Source organism: Phalacrocorax carbo, chromosome 3, assembly GCF_963921805.1.
Source record: "Phalacrocorax carbo chromosome 3, bPhaCar2.1, whole genome shotgun sequence".
Lineage (NCBI taxonomy): Eukaryota > Metazoa > Chordata > Aves > Suliformes > Phalacrocoracidae > Phalacrocorax > Phalacrocorax carbo.
Window position 1 is genome coordinate 27,482,124 of NC_087515.1, and position 21,523 is coordinate 27,503,646.

Genomic DNA, 21,523 nt, shown 5'->3' on the forward strand with positions numbered 1-21,523 from the left:
ATCTTCATAAAAATTGAGGCTCTGACGGATAGGGATTGTTCCATCTTCTAGTTTGACCTCTTGCCTGTAGCAAGTAATTTTGTATCATGCAGACATACTGGATCAAACCTGAAGAATTATTAGGTTAAATAACATTAATCACTTAATAGCCAGTATTTCCCTCACAAAAAAATAGGCTACAGCCTTTATGTACACTTGTTAAAAAAAGCAGTGGTAATCTTTTTAACAGGGCTGGTTCAAGTGTGTTGTCAGAGGATGCTGCCATCACATGCAAGTGTTTGGCAGGCAAACAAAAATGGTATCTCAGCCCTCGAAGGAATATCAGCTATGCCATCAATATCAAAAGCCTCTACAAAGACAGAGGATTGGTTAGTGCCCCTCTGTTTCCAGCACATGAGTGACAACAGCGTGCTGCAGAAGAAATTGAATGCCCCAGCATCTTTGCCAATCTATTCTGGAGGAAAATATTCTTCCAAATGTACCTTTGTATTTAGTAATGACCAACGTAAGAACAACGTTATTGTAACGAGCATGTAAGAACTAAATCAGCTAAGTGAAGAGGATTTTCTCTGCAACTGTTCAGAGTGATTCTGCTCAGTGTTCTCTTTCCAAAGATGGATGTGGTGTCTGACTTAGGAGCACAGGCTCAGTATAGCCAGTGTTCTGAATTACCCTCATATTTAGGTCCTTTGAATTACCTGCTGAATAAGGCTGCCTCCACTGAGTGAGTCTAGCTGTACTGCATAGCTTCTAAATTTGATGTCCATAGTTAGGTGGTATGAATGCTCCCCACATAGCTTTTTGTAGGCAGTCCCAAAGTAATGACTACTTTTTTTTTTCTGCAAAATTTATGCGAGATTATGGAATTTTTAGTAAAATAATAAAGTATATATAATAAGGGCAGAATAAAAATTTACTTATAGTTAAGCTAGGTATAATTTTATAAGAGTGAAAAAGTAGTCTAAAAATTCCAGATATCTGTTGGTTTTGTCGAATACTTAAAAACTGCAAAGCTGTGAAAATGTTGCATGTGCCTGAAAAAATTCTGAACTGGTCAGATATGCTGGTTAAAACCCCCCATGAAAACACAATCATCTCTCATGCAGACTACATTTGTAATGCTATTTCATTAAACTTTTGTAATGATAATTGAAGTAGTATATAGATAAGTTTGCAGTAACCCATTTTTTCCAAAAGCAAAGTATGTTTGTATGTATATATTGGTTTATGAGTGTGTGTGTGTGTGCACATGTATGTATGCATACATACATATGTATAAAGCATGCTTGCAGTAGCCATCTGTTTGGAATAAGTATGGATAATACACTATACGTCATTTTTAATATTAGGTACAAATAAAGTAGTATTGTAAAGTCTCAGAATAATCATTAGTTTGTTGTTATATATAATTTCAGATACCTGAACAAAACGGCGATTTTTATACAGAAGTGGTGGAGAGGTTATCAAAGTCGAAGGTACTTCAGAAAAATGGTGGAGGTAAAAAACAAGTTTTAAAAATTTTGTTTGGTTATTTATAGAATACATATGAGGTAATTAATTCACTCGTCTTGAAATTAAAAAGCTGAAACATGATCCTTTATAGAGACAGACACATACTTAACTTGACTATCGTGAAAAGCACCATTAATTTCAGTAAGGCTACTCATAATGGTCAAGTTAAGTCAGTATTTAAGTGTTTGCAGCTCTGGAGTATTAGCCCCCAAACCAGCAGTGAGATCTGCTCATGCAGAAGCCTGGCCGCACGACGCTAATTGCAGGATTGGAGCTTTTCAAGATGCTTTTTTTCCTGGCAGAACTTTTAATTATGAAAATAAAATAAGCCAATGTGTCTATACATCGCTGTTCTATGTTTTAGTGGTTTAAATTTCTTACTTAATGAACCTTGAAGTATTTGAGGTTTTGCCTTAAGGCACACAGGAGATCACAGTCAATCTAATTCCCCTGACGGACTTGAAGATAGCAAAAATGTATGATAGTACACAAGCTAAAGCCTCTCTTAACAGGTTTAGGAGATTAAGAAGAAACTAATTTGCCTTTAACATAAAGCAATCAAGTTTTTAATATGTAGTGTACTTCACTAATTTATCAATTTATGTTAATACTTTGCAAAAGATTTAAACTTGTTAGTCATTTATTCTTAATTCATTTTGTTAAATTGTGTTTCAGTCCAAACAGACAAGTCAAGAAAAAGCAAAAAAATCCTGAACCATAATAAGTCATATAGTACAGGCTAAAGTCCACACCTCTTACTAAACTATGTTTTCAAGTAGAAGAGCTTGTGTGCCTAGAATCTTGACTGTTTTCCCCCAAGTCTATCAGTAATCTAATTATAGGTTTTATCGCCTCCAGCTTACCTGGCTTAAGTAATAAAATATGAGTCATCCTTTCAGGCTACGGTTTTCAGCCTACCTTTTAAAACACTAATTTTTTGAATACAGGACACATAGATGCATGGTTAGATTGGGTTCTGCTTTTAAAAAAAAAGCGGGACTTCAGCTGAATATTGTCCCTGAGTTTAGGGAAGCTTTTTTTTTGATCTAGAAAAGCTTCTGTAGAAGAAGAGAAATATGGTGATGTTAATGTATGTTACATTATTTTAATGAAAAGAAAGGATCTGTGCAGCCACTGGGAAAAGGGAAGGAATAAATCAACTTCATGTGAAACGTTGATACAACTGCCAAAAGATGTTGAGGAACTCACTCTGCTGCAGGTTTTTAAGAGCAGGTTAGACAGATGTTTATCATGGATGGCTTAGATATGCTTTAGGTAATGTTTTAGGTGAAGTCATCTCATGAAGTCCCCTCAAGTTTTACATTTTTTCACAGTTAGAACATTGTAGAGCAGTGAATTTCACTTCAGAAACAAGGTGATTTATGTGTTTCTGTGTATTTCAAGATGAGAATAAGAACCATGTCAGGTTTTGGTATCTGGCCATTGGGTCTTTAAGAGGCCTTAAGCAGGACAAACATCTGATGGTGGCCATTTTACACATTTTTTAATTCCCCCAAATTGTAAGGAGCAATCTTTTGGTGATCCCATGGCCAAATGCTAATTTCTTTGTAGATAGTGATCAGTTTCCTATTTTAAACAGAATTATGTCACTTCAGAGACTGATTTTTGTAAATAAAGGCTGTAAAAACAGTGGTGCCCAGATAAGATGCAAAATGAACTTACCACCACCATGGCTACTGTCCATTGCACTGATCTGAGTGGTGCCCTGTAGATGAGATGGCAAGATAATCCATCCCAGAGAGCCAGCCTGCAACAGCATTTGGAATTGGTGCCCAGGGACAGGATGAGAGGCAGCGGGCACAGACTTAAATACAGGAAATTCCACTCAAAGATATGAAAGAACTTTTTTACTGTGAGGGTGATCAAATGCTGGAATGGGTTGCACAGAGAATGCAAGCTGTGCTTGTGGAGTCTTCATCCTTGGTGGTATTCAAAACCCAACTGATCAAGGCCCTAGCACAGTTTGCTCTAATTGATCCTGCTTTGAGCAATGGTTTGGAGCTCCAGAGGTCCCTGCCAACCTCAATTGTTCCATGCATCTATGAAATTGGAGGTCTTTTACCTCATCTCTTTATTAATTCTTTCTTCTTTTGCCCTCTTTTCTTAAAAAATACTGACAGTTACATTTAAAGATAAAGTATTTAAAATTGGCACAGATTTCCTGAAACAACCAAGCCGAGATAGCTAGCATCATAAAACCCCCTCAGCTTTCCATTGTTGAAATATATTTCTGAAAATAAAAGTAAAAATAGAAAAAGGTTTTAACCAATAAAGCCTAGCTCATATGTTGTTCTTCAAGGAGGCATAAATGACAAGCCCTTGCCAAGTCTGAAGCCTGTGGAATAATGTAGGACAAAAATTGTGCAAGCCCACATTTAGTACACACATTCTAAATCAGACCATGAATTCAGGATACCAGTACTTATCCAATATTAGCCAGGGCTCCAGAGAAACAGAATCTCATCAGCAAGCTTATGAATTGCACAGCAATCAGTGTAGAAAACCATTTTTTTCCCTCAAATGCTTCATTTTGTGCTTGCTGTCTCTTTGATTGGAAAGGACTAAATAGGACAGCCTGATTGGAAGCCAACCTGAAAGCCATGCAAGTAGCAGATAAAAAGGAACCTTCTTCTCCCTTTAGACTGCTATATTCAATATTATATGTTTGGGGTGGACTTGAGTATAAAGTTCAAATTCATTCCCTACATTCATTGTTATACTATCTTTACTCGATCAATGGCCGAATTTGGAATATTTTACAAAGAAACAAAAATTTTCTCAGCAGCTTAACATAATTTTTAATTTAAAGGATGAGTTAATGTTTGCATTGAACTCTTGTTAATAAGTGTTATAATGCCTCCTGATTATGAAACACAATGATACATTTGACGTGATAGTTCCTTAAATATATTTTAAAAAAATGGTCACTTTAAAATTTGTCTGCTGATAATGATCGGATTGGTATCTGCTGCCAGCAAACAAGGCAAAGCATATGCAGAAAATACCCATGATTACTTGACAATAAATCATTTTAATGATTATATTCAAAATTGTGAAATGTGAGTGGTACTGATGTGGAAAATAACAAAGGCTGAGGCTCATCAGATTGGCTGTCCATATGTGCATCACTACTACTATTTCATTTGTTACTCCTCTAGTGCCTCTTCCTTTGATACATTAAGTAGAAAAAAACCTATTGATGGTGTTCGCATGACTAAAGTTATGTGCCTTTCAATATCCTAAATATAGGTGCTTTGGTATAAAGCTTTGTTTCCTAATATTAATCTCAAGCTAAAATTAAGAACTGTGGCCCTATAGTTTTCTTAAAAACTTAGTTACATTGGTCGTACTGGATTCTGAATGTCTTGCATGATCTGCATGAAATGATGAAGTTTAAAACCAGGCAAACACGAGAACATGAATCAAACTGTACATCACTTTTTCTTTTTACAATATTTCTCAAAGTCAAGAAATCACTTGTTAAGGCAAATGGTCTTGTAACACTTCATTTTTATATGAAGTCAGCATGCATGATGGCCATATTTTCAGCTCACTTTGGAAGGAGATGCAGTTGAAAAAAGTGAATATTTTATGTGGTGTAGTTTGACACCACCCTAAATATTTAGCTTCAACTCAGTAACCTGTTTTAAATAGACCCAGTCTAACCAGAATTACCCAAGTGCCTATTTGCTATATTAAAAAAAAGGGCTTGTTCCCAACTCAGACCATGTGTTGGTTCCTTCTCTCAATCTACTGTCAGACAAATTTCTGGTTCTCCTTTGAATTTGTCAGTTTGTATTAAATGATTAAAGAAAAAGAAAAACCCATCAGGATCAAATCACATTTGCGGGTGATCCCCAAACATGTTTTTAAACAGAAAAGGAGAAAGTAGTGCATGGTTTATAGAAAACAGGTTTCAGATATATTTTGGAATCATAGACTTAAAGTGAACTAGTAGGGAGACCTGTATATTAACATCAGAGACAGATACAAAGATGTCATGGTCCGGAACTGGAGGTGGTGCATGTCAGTGAGGTGGCAAGATAATTTTTCCCAGAGAGTCAGCCTTGCAGTGCCACCATTGAATTGGCACCCAGTGAAAGGATGAGAGGCAATGCAATGGGCACAAGCTGAAATGCAGGAAATTGCACTTAAGCATAAGAAAGGAGTATTCTGGACAATGAGCCCCCAGTTCAGGAAAGAATCTTTTGTTTACTAGGAAGGCACATAAATATACACTTGGGTTGAAGCACTAAATGATGGCTATGCTTTTGTGAATAAGGATGAACATGTTCTCCATAACTTGTAATAGCGGAACTAGTACATATTACTCTAATCAGAATCAGAAAACAGAGGGCAAATCCATTTGCAAATGTCACCTAGATGGTGACACAGGCTTTGGCTTTTGGTGCAAGGATAAGGTTGTAAGACAATATATGAGCAATTCTGCATTTGGCTGACTTGGGATTTAGAACAATGTTGAGTAAAAGCAGGAATGTGTAATTTCCTTTTATTTGCGTGTGACCTTGTTAAGTAGTGATAGGGTAAGACCTGGATTCATCACACCTAAGTGAGGTATGCGAGTTAGGACCCTAATTGCCATTGACTGTATAAATAGTAGACACAGATGCAGTTGCAGAGCTCTTCAGTACTTTGCTGAGCTCAGAGGGAAAGTGGTCCCACTGTCTTTTGGTATTGATGATATAAAGAGCATAACAAAGTTAGGTCTCCTGTTTAGGTTCTTCAGTGAAGTAGGGTGGATTCAGACCTAAGTGCTTGCAGCCTTCAAATATGAGAAGAATAAACAAAAAGGTGTGGGTTTCTTTAGTTTAATCATTGAGGACAGAAATCAGATGATCGTTTTTACGTTTAGGAATTTCCATTGAAAATGTACTTATCTATTTGGTGGTGCAGCAACTCCTGCATTCCCTTCCAAAGAAAGAAAAGATGAACTGCAAAACAAAATTGTATCAATTTAATCAAACAGTTTACATATATGCTCTAGACTTGGCAATGGTTATTTCATTCCAATATTAGCTATCTTCACTCACTATCACTCAGAAAACATTTATGGAGACAAAAGGGGAGGCAGAGTCCCCTATCTATTCTAATTCATACCTTTGGGCAGAGATTCCCTCAAATGTACGTATGTATACGTTTGTGTGTATACATCCACACATATACGTGAAACTTTTTTTGAAATTTAGCAGTCCTGTATTTTCCTTTCATGTAAGAAATATCTTTTCTACTGCTTCCATTATTAGTAGATTGGTATGATATTAAAGTGAGCATTTAAAATGCACCTTAATTAAACTGCAGGAATTATGCCTTGCTTAATGTAATGAAGAAAGAGAATTTAAAATGAAGTAGCATCATTGTGTTCATTTGTAAATAACATATTGCAGCCAACTGTTTCTTAATTGCCCAGACTGTTGATAAATAATCCAGTCCTGCTGCTCTCCACAGACAATTTGCTTTGGATCAGACTAGGCAATTCAAATAACACTAATTACAGTGAAACCCTTTTATAGTGAATTCCTGTTTGCCATGGGGGAGAAAATCACTATATCAGGGGAAAGCACTTTTGCTTTTGATTTGTGTCTAAAACATGAGAAACACATAAAAGCTGCATGTTGTGCTAAATAAAGGACATACTCTTGCATTCAAAGTACTTATATTTTACTTTTTATGATACAATTGTGAATTATGTTCATTTTGCATTTGTAATTAGAGGGCGGAACAGATGTGAAAGCTTAGTTTAAAGTGATGTATCCATTAAAATAACCTATGCTGCCAAGTGATTGCTTAGTATAATAGGGGATTCGTTCACTATGAGAGGAATTCTACTTTATTGGAAGGAAACCAGGACTTCAGGAAATGTTTTCTATATCAGGGGATTCACTGTAACATGGTATCATTGTATTTATGATTTTATGATGTTAAAATGAATATTAAATGAAACAAAATTCCCAAGGATTACTCGGGAGGCAGCTAAGTACATAACATTTAGTACAGATGGTTGGAAGGCACAATTTTGCTCCATCACTGCGTCCGTATCCTTGAACGATTTCGACTGAAGACAGCATTTCTTTGAATTTTTCATTAAACCAGACGTCTTGAAATATGAATTCCTTTTATGTTTCTGTGAGTTTTGGCTAAAAGAACCCCAGTGAATAAATCATACAATACTACGTGTCACCAGCACTTGTGAATATTTCTGCTTTGTTATTCTACTCTCAGTAGAGCACCATTGATTATCAAACTCAGCGGAGAGCATTTTATGATCATATATCTCCATTAGCTCCTAGTTTGACTACCATAGATTTTTCTGGTTAAGCCTGCATTATGTATTAGGAAGCCTATCTCTTCAATACAAAGTTTGATTTTATTCTCTCTAAGTCTAGAACTCTTATTATGTATTATGTATAAAGATTCTTATCTTTTATATGTAAAAATAGGAGCACTGTCTTTGTGTAACTGAAATATATGCCATCTTTTTTTTCCTTGATTCACAGACAGCATATTTTATTATGAAGATGAATTTCTACAATGAAATGGCTGTCAGGGTAAATATTTCTTCACTTGTTAAACAAATGAAAAGTCAATTGTGCTCCGAATTTGCTTTTGATAAAATGAGCAAACCAGAATAATATACACTTGATTGATATGCTGATGGCAACAGCAGGAAATAGTACATAGTTAAAAATTAAAGTTACACTCTGTAGTCGGGGTTGTATTTGAAAACTGTAGCTGAATTTAAGGCATCTGCTTGTGTCTTGCCCCATTTAAATGTTCATTGTACCTTACTATATACAATACTGATAAAAACCCCAAACGTTCTATCTGTGAGTAGTACTACAAATGTAGTCATATATTTCCAGTTCTGACAAACTGTAGAACTTTTATGTTTGTTGATGTGGCTGTGCTTTTTTTTTTTTTTTTTTTTTTGTTAGTACATGACATTTGATACATTAAATCTCAAAAGGGTTACTCAGAGAGTACAGGACAATTTAATTGCCTAAACATAGAGGTGGAACTGCACTGATCTCACTGATGGTATTATGAGTGAGTTTTGCTAGATTAAGAGAGTATAAACAGCCTCTGAACTTCAATAAATATACAGCAAATGAAGTTTGTTATGGGGGAAATGGCAAAATATATTTAACTAGAAATTAGCATTTTTTCCTGAAATTTGGAACTGCACTTGAACAAATATGTAAAACAAACAGAGGAAGGACATGAGATAATTCTTGGGATAAAATCTTTTCATCTTACTTAATTCTGTTATTTCGTGGAATAAATCTGCTTTACTTTAAATAAAGGTCTATATCTTTTTTGGCAAGACATCTTACCTTTTGAATTCTACCAAATGTAGGAATGTGATGGGGATGGAGAGCGACCCAAGGAAACTCCTGTAAAGTAGGAAGATTCCCAATTTTAATTTTGTGGCCTTTCTGGATCCAGAGTAACTCAGACTCAAGACGTGTTCCCATCAGGTTTTTGACTTGGTGCTGGTTCTCTGAAAGGCGCAAAATAGAATCTTACATTTGGTGTGTGCTAGAGAGCTGAAGGTGTTTAACAGCAATCTAATTCCTCAGAAATGCACTTGTTTGTTTGTTTGTTTGTTTGTTTTAGTTTATTCCTTAGCTAGCTAGGTTGAAAGTATTCCATAGTGGATTAATGTTGTGTACTCATGTGGCTGAAATCAGTGAGGAAACACAAGATGCAAGCCAGCTCTTAAAAGTTGGCTGTGTGCTTTTAGAAGGCATTTGAAGACCAAATTTCAGAGGTAATTATGTATTCTAGTGAAATGGAGTTTTGCATTTGGTCTTTCATTTTTAAAAGAAATTGAATGTGTTCCCATTCATTTGTAATGGAAATATAATGTTGAATCATTAGGTGATATAAATCTTCAAAGTACTATTTTTTCAGTCGTGTCCTTTTCTTTAATGGAAATTTGAATCAGTAGGAAACAATAGAACAGGTCTTTATTTAGTTGCAAATGTCAGAATCCAATTCTCCTCTGTCTAAATCTCGCACATCCATATCTGCAGAGCAGATTTCAATTGCTACCATTCTGAAACACCAAATGTTGGGGTTTTTTGCTGTCACCTGTTTTTTGAAGAACTAACCAAGGTCCAGGACAACAGAGTTTCTGCACAAATGTGTGGTCAGACTTTAGGTTTCCTAAGCCAACAGTTCCTCGCATTCACACATTGTGAGCTTGATTCATAATTAATATACTTCAGTGTTCTGAAAATACGACAATAACTGTGTATGTTTTTCTATTTAACCACTTAGTTTTGCCTCGTGATATTAAAATATTTATTTCAGTTTATTAGAAAGGCACTTTTGATTTTGGCAATTGAAGTACCATTGAGGGCATACACGTGCTCATAGTTTCGAAGTCAATCTACATCTCTGTCTCCCTGGATTGCATTTAGTTGTAATGAGAATTATCAGTTTCACCTTTTAAAATTAAATCAGAGAACTTGTTTTAATCAATTTCAGTTTTGAGTACTAGGTCAGAATATGATTCCCTCTCTTAAAAGATTTAAGGTTGCTATAAATTTTCAGCAACAAAAGTAGTCCTATGAAAAAAAAATATTTCCATGAGCAGATGGCTTTTGATATATCAAGGTTTTGCCATTTGTTTTAGTGCTTAAAATAAACATTATTTATAAGACCACTTACATTTTGATGTTACTTAATGAGGAATATGCATCATTGATTTGACTAGCTTAAGAGGTCATTTAGAACTTGCCCGTTAACAAGCTGTAATCTGCTGAGCACACAATGACTTTGTTTAAAATTATCTGTTCAGTGCTGATCAATGACAATAATTGTTTTGTACCAATCACTGTTGAAACTTGCTAATTACTTTGAAGGGCATATACACTTGTCTCTTCTTTTCTAAGAATTTTTTGAACATTCACCTTGGAATTAAAAAGAAATATAGTTGTAACACGTTGTACTTTCTTACAAAAACAAACATTTAGAACTTTCACACTGCAAATATGAACATCATCAGAAGCATTGTATAAAATGTTCTTTTCCAAAAAGATTAGTCTTCAGTTTTGTGATCTCTGACATGCAACATTAGGGAAACAGAAATCTAGAATAAGATAATTTGAGACATAATGCAGTTTTTCTTACTTATGTTTCATTCAGTTGAAATCAGTGAGGTCATTCTGAACAGAAAGTGGTGTAAATAAATGTAGAATGCAGCATTTAATTGGTACACTGAGGCCATTGGAGACAATTATAGCTTTATACAATTTGAGTCTTTTGTCTTCCATTTTGAGTTTTGATCCTTTAACCCACAAATATCCAGTTCTGCATTTATAACTGTGAGGTGAAGACTGTCAGAAAGAGTTTCAAAGGGACCATAATCCTGCATTAATGAGCACACAGCTATATGGGAGCCAAATTGCTCTTGTTGAGAAATTTTGAAGCCAAACAGAAAAACAAAGCTAAGATCCTTATTCACATGCAAAGGGTTTTGCTTAATCCCAGATCTCTGAAGGCATACTCATTCTTTACTCTTTCTCTATCCCCTTTTAACCCAATAAGCTTGTGTATGAGAAAGTGGAGTTGCAAAGACTATGAAATTTACTATCATCTAGTGCAAAGAAGCATGCCTAGTGCTTAACCCTTCTTGTTTCCGTGTTCAGCTGCTGACATAACTATTATTTATACATATTATAGTAATGTCTAGAGGTCCAAACCCTTTTTATTAAAAAAAATCCTGAACAAACAACACCACATTAGTAAAAGAAAATACTGACTTTTTAAATTAGTTCGAGTCTTACTTGAGAAGAGAGGAAAATACAGGGTGATGCTCTAAGGGGAAATAGAAGAGCATACTAACACTAAAAGTGAATATCCTCTTATTCCTAACAGCTTTGGTGCATCATGTTATTTTCTTGGTGCCACATCACTCAAAGAATTACTGAAAGCTTTCCTTATTCTCTTGTTAAATCTCACATAAAGAGATAATTACAGCTGATGGTACAGCCTCTGAAGTCACTGCATGCAGAGGTTGATTGACAGTGGGGAGCAACAGGCAGATTTTTTTCCCTTGCCTTCTTCCTGAATCAAACACAACAAAACATGACACACTTTTTCCCTTTTTCTACATGCTGCTTTGGAATAAGAGATAGGGTAAGAAAAAAACAACAAAGCAACACAAACACATGGATTGCACTCCACTTACCAAGTCATACCTTGGTTCTTTAAAGAAGGTAAAGGGAAACAAGAAAAGCTTTCCCTGTAGATACACTGAAGAATTTAAGTTCTTGAAAAATCTGGTAGCCAGAGACCCAAAGGAAAAGGAGAGCTCTTGGCAAACTACAATGTTTTTCTCTTAATTGCACTGAGTGAAGGTGAGTAGCTTCTTACCTTAGAGTTGCTTCTGGATTGTAAAACCTTAGTCTTCTTGCTTTTTTAATATAGATTCTGCCTTTCAGCTGTTATGTCTCTTAAGACTTCAAAGCTGTAAAGGTCAAAGAGATGGAAGCTGGAGCAGGAGTGAAGATAATGCAGACTAGAAGGTAGAAATTTGGAGATTAATTTAGAAGTATATTGAGAAAAAAAGGAGACAAAATAAAAGCAAGGAAGGAAGATAAATTCAGGGGTGGAATAATGTAAAGAAAGATGATCTAGACACTGAGAACAGAGGAAAAGATCCTTAATCTATTTTTCAGGTGTATTGATCTAGAATACACTGACCTCTTTTGGGAAAGAAAATGAGTGAGAGCAGCCTTCAGCATGACTGAATAGAGCAAGTTACATCTTCTGCCTGTACATGTCATGGCACAGGGATAAATATGGTGAACCAAATGGCAATACTGATAATTTTTTACCTAATTAATACTTGCTTTCCCTTCCCACAGAACAGATAGCCAGTAAACCTGTAATAATTTCAGAAACATCATGGTTAGAATTTTTAAGTATCGGAGAAGGTTTAAACTGCTTTGTTGAAACTGCTTTCTTGAGGAAAGTCAGGCTAGACTAAGCCTTTTTATTTTCTCTCTTTTTTAAAAAATATGCCAAAATATGAATCCTTTCTGGTGGAGGATGCTACCTGATTTCTGTTCTTAATACATCTTTAGGACTAGCTACAGATAAATAGTCTTCCTTTTCCAGTTTAATTATTACCTGTTATGCAGGAGGAATAGGATTTTGTGAGAAGATTATAATTAATGTGCAACAAATAGACATGAATCATCTTACACTGGAGTTGAAAGAACTGCAATTTGTAAATGATGTTTCCAGAAGGCCTGATTCAATGAGTTACTGGGAGGGCTCCTATTCAGCTTAGATTATACCCAGAGCACAAAGGTGAGAGTGTAGCAGAAGATATTGGTGAGGTGGTGACTCAGTAGGGAATGCATGTTGTACCTGAGAAAAGGCACAGCTCTGTTGTCTGTTTTTTACCATTCTTACATAGATCAATCCCACTGGCAGTAGCAGACACTTCTTTTCAGTGCTACACCCCAATATAAACAGTGGTTTAAAACTTGATATTATTTTTTAATGTCGGCATTTAATAGTCAATTCATATCACCATTTAACTACAATGTTGTGTCCCACCCTAATTTTCTTCATTGAAACATACCGGCTCTTCTACTTGATATTGCTTTTAAGGAAACAATATTATTTTGGAAACACAACAGATATTTGATATACATACAAACTTTTGATTTGAAATATACTAAGCAAATATTTATTTCCTCTAGATTCAGAAAAGATGGCGAGGCTATTATGTTCGGAAATATATCCATAATTATTATGCACTGAAGAAATATCTGGAAGCCATTTCCATGAATAATGAGATTGTCAGGTAAAGATAAAAATTCCATGTGGTAAAGCATTCATTTCCTCTTCTTTTATTTGTAAAAAGTTTATGGCACTTATTAAACTATTTCTCTGAGTGTAGGAACCTCTCCATTATCAAATATCTATATATATATACACACATATATATGTATCAGTTGTCCTTCCCTTTATCCTAAGCGTGTGCATGTTGTGCCACATTCTGTTCTCATTTACACTGTTATGAATCCAGAATTAATTAGATGTACTCTGGGTTTATACCAGCTTAATAAAACCAAATTTGGCTCTTCGTCTATCCTCAATGCTCATACATTATTGTGTCCTAAATATGGTTTGTTGAACTAGATTTTTTTTTCCCCAGTATATACCAGCTAAAAAAAAAATTCTTTTAATAATTTTTTTGAAAAGTGATTATTGACAATGACTGAAAGTGCAGATTTGGATCTAATTTACATGTATGAGCCATGCTATGAATAGTAATTGTGAAAGGTATTGGTGTGACATAGTGAAACAGACCTTTCATAGTTACGGAAAAGATTAATTCACCTATTAGGTTTCTGGCTAGAACTGTTGTTGCTATATGTTCCTACCCTATTTCTGCTATCTGTCCCTTGTCTTCCCCTGTACTGAAGTTGAAAGCTCTCTAAAGCAGAGGTAATTATTTCCCTCGAGCACATTTGGTGTTCTGATCCATGACTGTATCTCCAGATAACAGCAGAAACAAAGAGGCAAAATAGTGTGTGGCCATGATCGTTACTTTCTCATTGTAAATGAAGCAATGTTGGACAAAATCCATCCAGTTTTTGCTGTCCAGAAAGCCTAAGACAAATCTTTGCTTTCTGAAGCGCAGAAATATAAGGGAGTCTAGTGAAAAAGTATTTCTGGGAGACTCATCTAGGTCACATGGCAAAGACAAATCAGCCAAAAGACTGTTACAGAAAACAGCAGATGCAAGTTATGTATGAAAAAAAGAATTATTCAACTGTTTTGGATGCTGCTTGTTAATTTATATTATTTTTCCACAATTATAGCTGATGCTACATCCTCTTTGTCATAGCATTATAACCCATGCATTACATTGCTACCTGTAATAAAGCATACTGATAACCACCTATCTCTAACCTCTCATTGCTATTCATTTAAATGTAATCTATGTAGAAAGTTAGATCATAAGACAACAAAACCAGACTTAAAAAATGTCATCTCTTCAACTGTACCTTCTTGTTCTGAAATCCTTGAAATATGTTCTCTTCTTGCAAAGGTAGAGTCCTAGGAAGACTGGACCAAATCTTGGAATGTAAATGAAGGCATAACTTTTCTGGTCTGAAATTAGTATGACTGGATGAACTGCAAAGACACGCCCTGATTCTCTGTTCAGAATAGTTCTATCACTCCTCTCCATTCCCTCACTAAACCTGGAACAAGGCTCATAACATGTCAGTTAGATTGACCTTTGATGTGTGTGAACAAAACAAGATAGCAAGTGGTATTCTTGCTGTACTGAACACAGATTGATGGGAACTTTGCATTTTATTTCCCCCCACCCACAGTAGGTCTCTGCTGGGTACATCTAACTTTGGAGGACTACAAAAATATTTGTCTCTCAGTACTTTGACATGTTCATCAAATTCCCTAGTATTTGTTCCAGGTCATTAAAAGCCATAAAGGCTATGCATTGGGGAGGTATTTTAATCGAGAAATACTTTTGTGCTGTTTTTCTTTAACAAGTAGGGTGAGCAGTATGACTTCAGGTGCATCAAAATGTATCGAAGTTGGTATGTGTGAGCTCTTACCTGGCAACTGATATAGTGGTATTCTGCTAATCTGAGTTCTGCCTTCTGGAGTTCACAGAAATGTATGTCTTTCAGGTTAAAAAATTAATCTTTCAGATGAAAAAAAGTTAAAAAATGAATTCTTGAGCAAATTTGGTCAAATGGATCTTATCATTTCAGTTGTAAAAATTCATCAGTTCTCAAGTACAATCAAGAATCACTGCAGTAATCTCTTTACTGGGCTACATTTGGAAAATAATATGTATATTATCTCCAACATTCTCTTATGAAATCTAACAGATGTTTAGTGAAGATCAGGTGTAGGCCCTCAGCCAAACAGATTTTTCCTGTCATTGGGCTAAGTTGCTGCCAACTACTTTGGCCCAAGGTGGCCCACTGTGTTTCTTACGAGGAATACTGAACAAGGTGGAGACGAGAATCTCTGCATATTTCATCAGCCATCCCATCACATGTGGAAGGGTATAACCTCATTGTTCATAAACATTTTGTGTATACAAAATTCTTGCAGTTGTTAATTTTAAAAAACACCAGGAATTGTCTGAAATTGAAGGAGCACATTTATGAAATGGCTGGGTTTTATTCCAGCATCAGTATTATGGAAATTTACATGTTGGTGGACAGAGCGACTATCACACTTGTGCACTCAGATTAGTCCGGCTTTGACTGTTTCACATCTCTAGAACACCACAAAAAACACAACATGATACATGGAGTAATGCATTTTTTCTTATTTGTCTTATTCCTATAGTCAGTGTTAATCAGAAAATATGCATTAGTGCTGTGCACGTGCTAGTAAAGAACCAAGTTCTCCACAAATAGCGACAGAACCACAGTAGAACAGAGCAGTGTAACCCCCTTCCTCCTGTCCCCCCCAATCCCCCAACAAACAATCCAACAAAGTACACACTAGAAGTTTATAATTTCAAAAGTTTGTTTAAACTCTATTCTTTCTGGAATTATGATGCAATTCTAAACAGAACTAAAATATATTGTTCTCAGTCTTCTTCTAGAATAATACTGACAGAATTTTTATTTATCAACAGCTATCTGAAATCACATTACAAGTCCTTCTGAGATATGTTTTTACCTCTTGGTCTCCAGAACCAGGGACTGTACTTGTTTTTCTCCTCTTTCATTAAGGAGGAACCTGTATCAAATTATGCCTCACTTGTATCTAAGACAATCTTCAGAGGAAGTTGCCATGAAACTGGACATTCTGTTATTTTCATATAAGAGTATAAAAGTTCTTGAACAAAGTTTGTTTCTCTCTCCTCCTTCACCCTCTTTTTTTTAAAATACAAGACACTTCCCTTACTATGAGGTTTTCTCAACCAGTAGCCACATCTTTACCTTTCAGCTTTAATACAAGCCGTCCTTATTTAATAGCAGCCCTCATTTAGTAGCCAGACCTTTATCATTTGTCTTTACTGTGAAAAGCCCAGGAGAAAATAAACTTAATAGAAGCTGCCCCAGTTTAAAGCCATAGAGGGATGTAATTAAGTTTAACAGAAATTGATTTAACAGAAATTGACTTAAAATATAATTAAATAATGATAGTCATATTATGTGTGAGTTTGCACTCACTTAACAGACTGCTTATCCTAACTTAAGGCACTGTTTTTGTATGAACTGAAGATAACTGTCAGCTTTAGCTCCCAGGCTGGCTGAAGAGTGGGTGGGTTTTCCTCCAGCATTCCTATTACTTCCTACTGCTGCAGAACCAATAGGTGTAATGGCTGCTGGTGTCCCCACTAGAGTCCCTAGTAGTTACATTGAGAAGTGATTTGAAGAATTCCTTGACAGATAGCAAAAGAATTAATTTGAACCCCGAACTCTGTCTACATAAGGACATACTTGGATTTTTCTTTACATTTGTGGAGTTAAGCTTCAGTGTGACTGTGAAATGGGTTCATTAGTCCTGAATTCTGTTTTTCCTACCAGATTTAGGAAGTTCTAAACCAACCAAGTAGGAAACATGTTCTTAAAAATTTATTTTACAAAATTTTGCTATTCAGATTTTAGTAATAAATCTTCATCTATAGCATCCATTTGTATTTAAATAAATATCAGCACATGTGGATTAGTTGGGTAGTTGCATATATAAATGCATGCATTAAAATAAATTCCATTACTTCTCACTTACGTTAATGTATTCAATTTTAAGGGAAAATACCTTGTTTTGAAGCATTCCTAAAGCTGCATTTAACATCTATAAGAGCTGGCAAAATGGTTCGAAGGGGAAATATGCCAAAAGCAATTAGCATAGGCTATAACTCCATATAATGCATTAGAATTTTGTTTTATGTGAAAGTTTCCAGTCCATGATAAGTAAATGGACATCACTTCACATAAATTAGCATGCTGGTGCCATTATATCAGAAGAATTTATGGGTGATGTCAGTTGCCCAACCGTATGATTAACTTGCAGTTCTTTCTTTGACTAAGATTATCCACGCACTGGCCTTTAAAATACAGTAAAGCAACTTTGCTGTATGTCAGGTGTGCAACTGGAGATAAGATTTTGGGGTGTAGTGCTCCATTTACTGATAAATGGTACCTTTTAAACTTTTCCCGAGGCACAGGACTCAGTAAGATGGCAGTATCAGAAAACTAACAGAACAATGGCAAAGGACTGGCGTTGGTGTTCATGTGCAATCAAGGCAGGTAGTTTAGTTTTCTTGGCTATTGAATAAACACTGACCTGAAGGCAGCAAACTAAGACCTGAGTCTAGCTTTAGCAAGCATGATAGTGTATGTAAACATTGTTATGATTATAAATCATGAATTTCACACACTTTATTGGGTTGACACCAAATTGTCCTTTCCATTGTTGTTGGCTTCAGTAGTGAAAAAGCCTTGAGAGTGGCCCTGAAGACTGTGACTTTCATCCATGTTTGACTAGCTGTTCTATCAGCAGATTTAGTATCACAGTCATTATTAAAGCTTTTTGGTCTTCAACAAATGTCAGGGAAATAGATAATGCAAAGTGGTAAAAATAATTTCCTTGGAATATGTATATTCACAAATCCTTTGTGCAGTCTAATTTTTGTAATATTAATGAACAGTGAAATACAGTACTTGTACATGTTGCTGGTGATCTAAGCCAATGTTTAGCTTTTCTGCAAATACGCCTGAACATCTAGTACTGAAAAAAGTAAGAGTACCTAGCTTATTTTTGATTACTAGACCATTACTGAGGTCTATTTACTTTTAACATGGCAAGCACTTTGCTTCTTAAAACTTTTGAGGTATTGCTATTTTCCATGAAGCGGGCTTGAAAGAAATCATCTGTTGTCATAGTAACATGAGGAGAACTTGCTCAGCCTCCATCTGTCTGTTCCTTTCTGATAAAGATAAGTCCAGGTGCCGGCCATTTTCTCAAGTGTCAAAGTGTTTTGAAGAATGTATATATTGTCTTATAATTCAATTAAAATGTTCCTCCTCATTGACTGCAGAAGCAATTGATTCTGTAGTCTATTTTCAATTAGTGCCAAAGCCTTTCAGACAGCTCCTTGGAATTCTTGCAACAATAAAAACCTCATTTTTGTAATGTTGTCTTTTACTTGATGTTTAATTAACTAATTTATCTTCAACCCATCTTCATTTCCTTGCCTTCAAAGATTTCTAGGGGAAATACATTCTGCTTCTTAACTTATTTACCTGTAATTAGAATTTTCTGAATGTGAACTTATCTTGTCAGCTTTCTTTGGGAGCCATAGAAATAGAGACAAGTGCCAAATACACTTTGTTTTATTTAAATATTAATTTTGAGTAATAGGGCACATAAATTGAGACATCTATGCCTTGTCCAGAGGATTTTCGGTGTAACTGCTACATGTTGTAGGAAACTTAGAACTGTAATCCACTTAGGATCCCAGAGTACTTCCATAGCTACAAACCTGATGTTGTCAGGATGAGTAAGATATAAAAAATAAGTGATTGGATTCTTCTCTGTGATTTGACCTAGTTTCCACTAAACAATATTAAGATGCTCTTATTAACTTCAGTGGGAGATAGACCAGAGAAAAGCTTTAAAATAATAAATTTTACAGAGACTCGCATCTAGTTAAAATATTCTCTACAGTCATGTATTTTGTGATGGTTATTCCTTCTTGAACGTGTTGTCCATAAATCCAGCTTTCTTCACGTATTCAGAACCTAAAACTCCTCTTTGACAAGTCAGTCTATTTTTAGGTCTTCTCTTTGCCTACCTTTATACATATTAACACAGTTTAATTTACATATATGCTTTTAACAGAATATATGCTTATATAGCTATAGGCTTTTAATAATGCATTTTGCAAAACAAGACACTTTAGATGGACTTTTTGTCTTTTTAGTTTGATCATGAAATTGAAACGAACTGGCTAAGGCTATAGATAGAGTGGACAATGCCCTATTTTAACTCCATAGGAAAGTATTTCCTGAATGCAGAAAGGTTAAGGTAGGAACCATTATGATTACACAGTATGGTGAATTTCCAATGCAGGTTCAGCTAGACATACCTCGTGCCTGATTCTATTCATGTCTCTCTTGAGCAAGTGGTAAAAGCAGTCTTTACCATGTTTTTAGCTAGCCCTGTGTAATATATATCAAGTTTTTCAGATAAACATGAACAACATAAGTAACATAAGTAACAGATTAGATTCTAGTCTGTAAAAATATAAAGGCTATATTTTCTTACATAGTTTTGCATAGCACTATGCACACCATTAGGACTAACAGATTAAACATTCACCTTTATTTCACTTGTATCCAAAGGAAATTTTTTAATCTGAGAGTGTAGAAAGAAATTTAAGATCCTTGCATTCACTCATTTGACCAAATAGTTTGTGGGGTGGCTGATTACTTTTGGTGAAGGTAGAATAAAACAGTTGTGACAACATAGTATTGTAGAATAACAATAGTTTTATACTTGTGAGCTTTGAAGGCACTGTAGTGTCTGGATAGATTTTTTTATTTTGAAATAGGTCTGATGGAATTACTGACAGCTCATAAAACATTTTTGGTGGACAAAGACTCACTAATCTTAGCATTTTGTATTGTCTTATATAGACAGAATTCACAGTCTTATATTTTATTTGAATAAGGATCTTCACTGTAAAATAAGTAGAAAAGGGGAAGAGGTACAGTTTCATTAAGCTCTAACATATCATTGACTGTCAGGTAGGTCTTGTTATGCTGTCCATCCTCATTTAACTATCCCACAAGATCTCTTAATGAAGTTAAGCCCCAAGTTCACTCCAGTAATTCTGTGGCAAGAGTTTGTGCAATGTAACAATTCATCACTTGTCAGGAAGGCACTTTTAGTTTATACATTTAATAAGGGCATCCTCTAGCTTGGTTAATTAGAAGTGAACAGTTTGCATATTTACTAAATGCGGAGTGTCATTGCCACCACGGCCTATTGCCTACATGAATTATTTCTCTATCTGCAATAAACAGCTGGGTAATTATTACTGCCATAATCAGATAAATTCCCTCTGTAAGGCTTTTCTTACATGGCAATTCTTTGAACTCATCCAAAGCTGAACAAAATTTATGAACTCCAGCAGCTAGGCCACTTTTTCATAGTGTAGTGTCCCTGTTCCCTATTTCAAGGACATGTAGAGTATCATAAATATTGTGTAAATTAGGAGGATAAATATGATTACCTAAAGATTACATATTAATAAACTTGATTTTCAAAATATAATTTTCAGGTTGTAACTGATTAAATTATAGCAGTTCTGGTTTTATCTAATTGTAGAGACATGACAGGCCATCTATATACAGGCTATACTAGGTTATCAGGGAAGAGCTTTACCACTTGGAGACTAAAGACTCATGAAAAATGATATAAATATTTTTCATGTGCCTTTAGGAGAACTAGTAATTTCAGCTGTTTAGGTCATTAGAAGTATGACAAATTTTATGTGCCATTTACTCAACTCACCTAAAGCACTTCTTTTTTCATTAAAACAAGGTGATGTTTAGTTTTGGTGTGCAATTTTCAGTTTAATAATGAAGCATAAAATTGAAATGCATGAATTTATGTTTTGCATTAGAAAATTAGATATTTTTTATTTCCAAAAGCAGTTTATATACAAATGATTTTGTAACTAACCTTGCTCTATGCTATCCAAATATTCCAGCTCATAGGTGAGTACATCTGCATTTCCAGTACATGCTGGGATGTAGCTTATTTTTGAGTTCTCCAAAGAAACAGAAGAAAATCAAAAGATGCCATTAACGCACAACAGTCCATGTGATTTAACACCATTAGGTTTTTTGTCATTATGTAAGATACTGTGTCTGAGTGCAACTAGAAAACTGCCATTGGCTGCTCACTTACTTCATAACTCCTTATTAAATAAGTA

General features: G+C 35.1%; 1 protein-coding gene across 2 annotated transcripts in view; it reads left to right on the plus strand.

The window, feature by feature from the left end:
• Positions 1-21,523, plus strand: part of SPATA17 (spermatogenesis associated 17) — a 95,421-nt gene that overhangs the window by 7,358 nt on the left and 66,540 nt on the right. For both annotated transcript variants that reach the window (XM_064446270.1, XM_064446269.1), the window contains exons 3-5: positions 1,416-1,497; positions 8,049-8,099; positions 13,275-13,378. In XM_064446270.1, coding sequence (XP_064302340.1) covers positions 1,489-1,497; positions 8,049-8,099; positions 13,275-13,378 — 164 coding nt within the window. In that variant the 5' untranslated portion in view covers positions 1,416-1,488. The remainder of the gene's footprint in view (positions 1-1,415; positions 1,498-8,048; positions 8,100-13,274; positions 13,379-21,523) is intronic.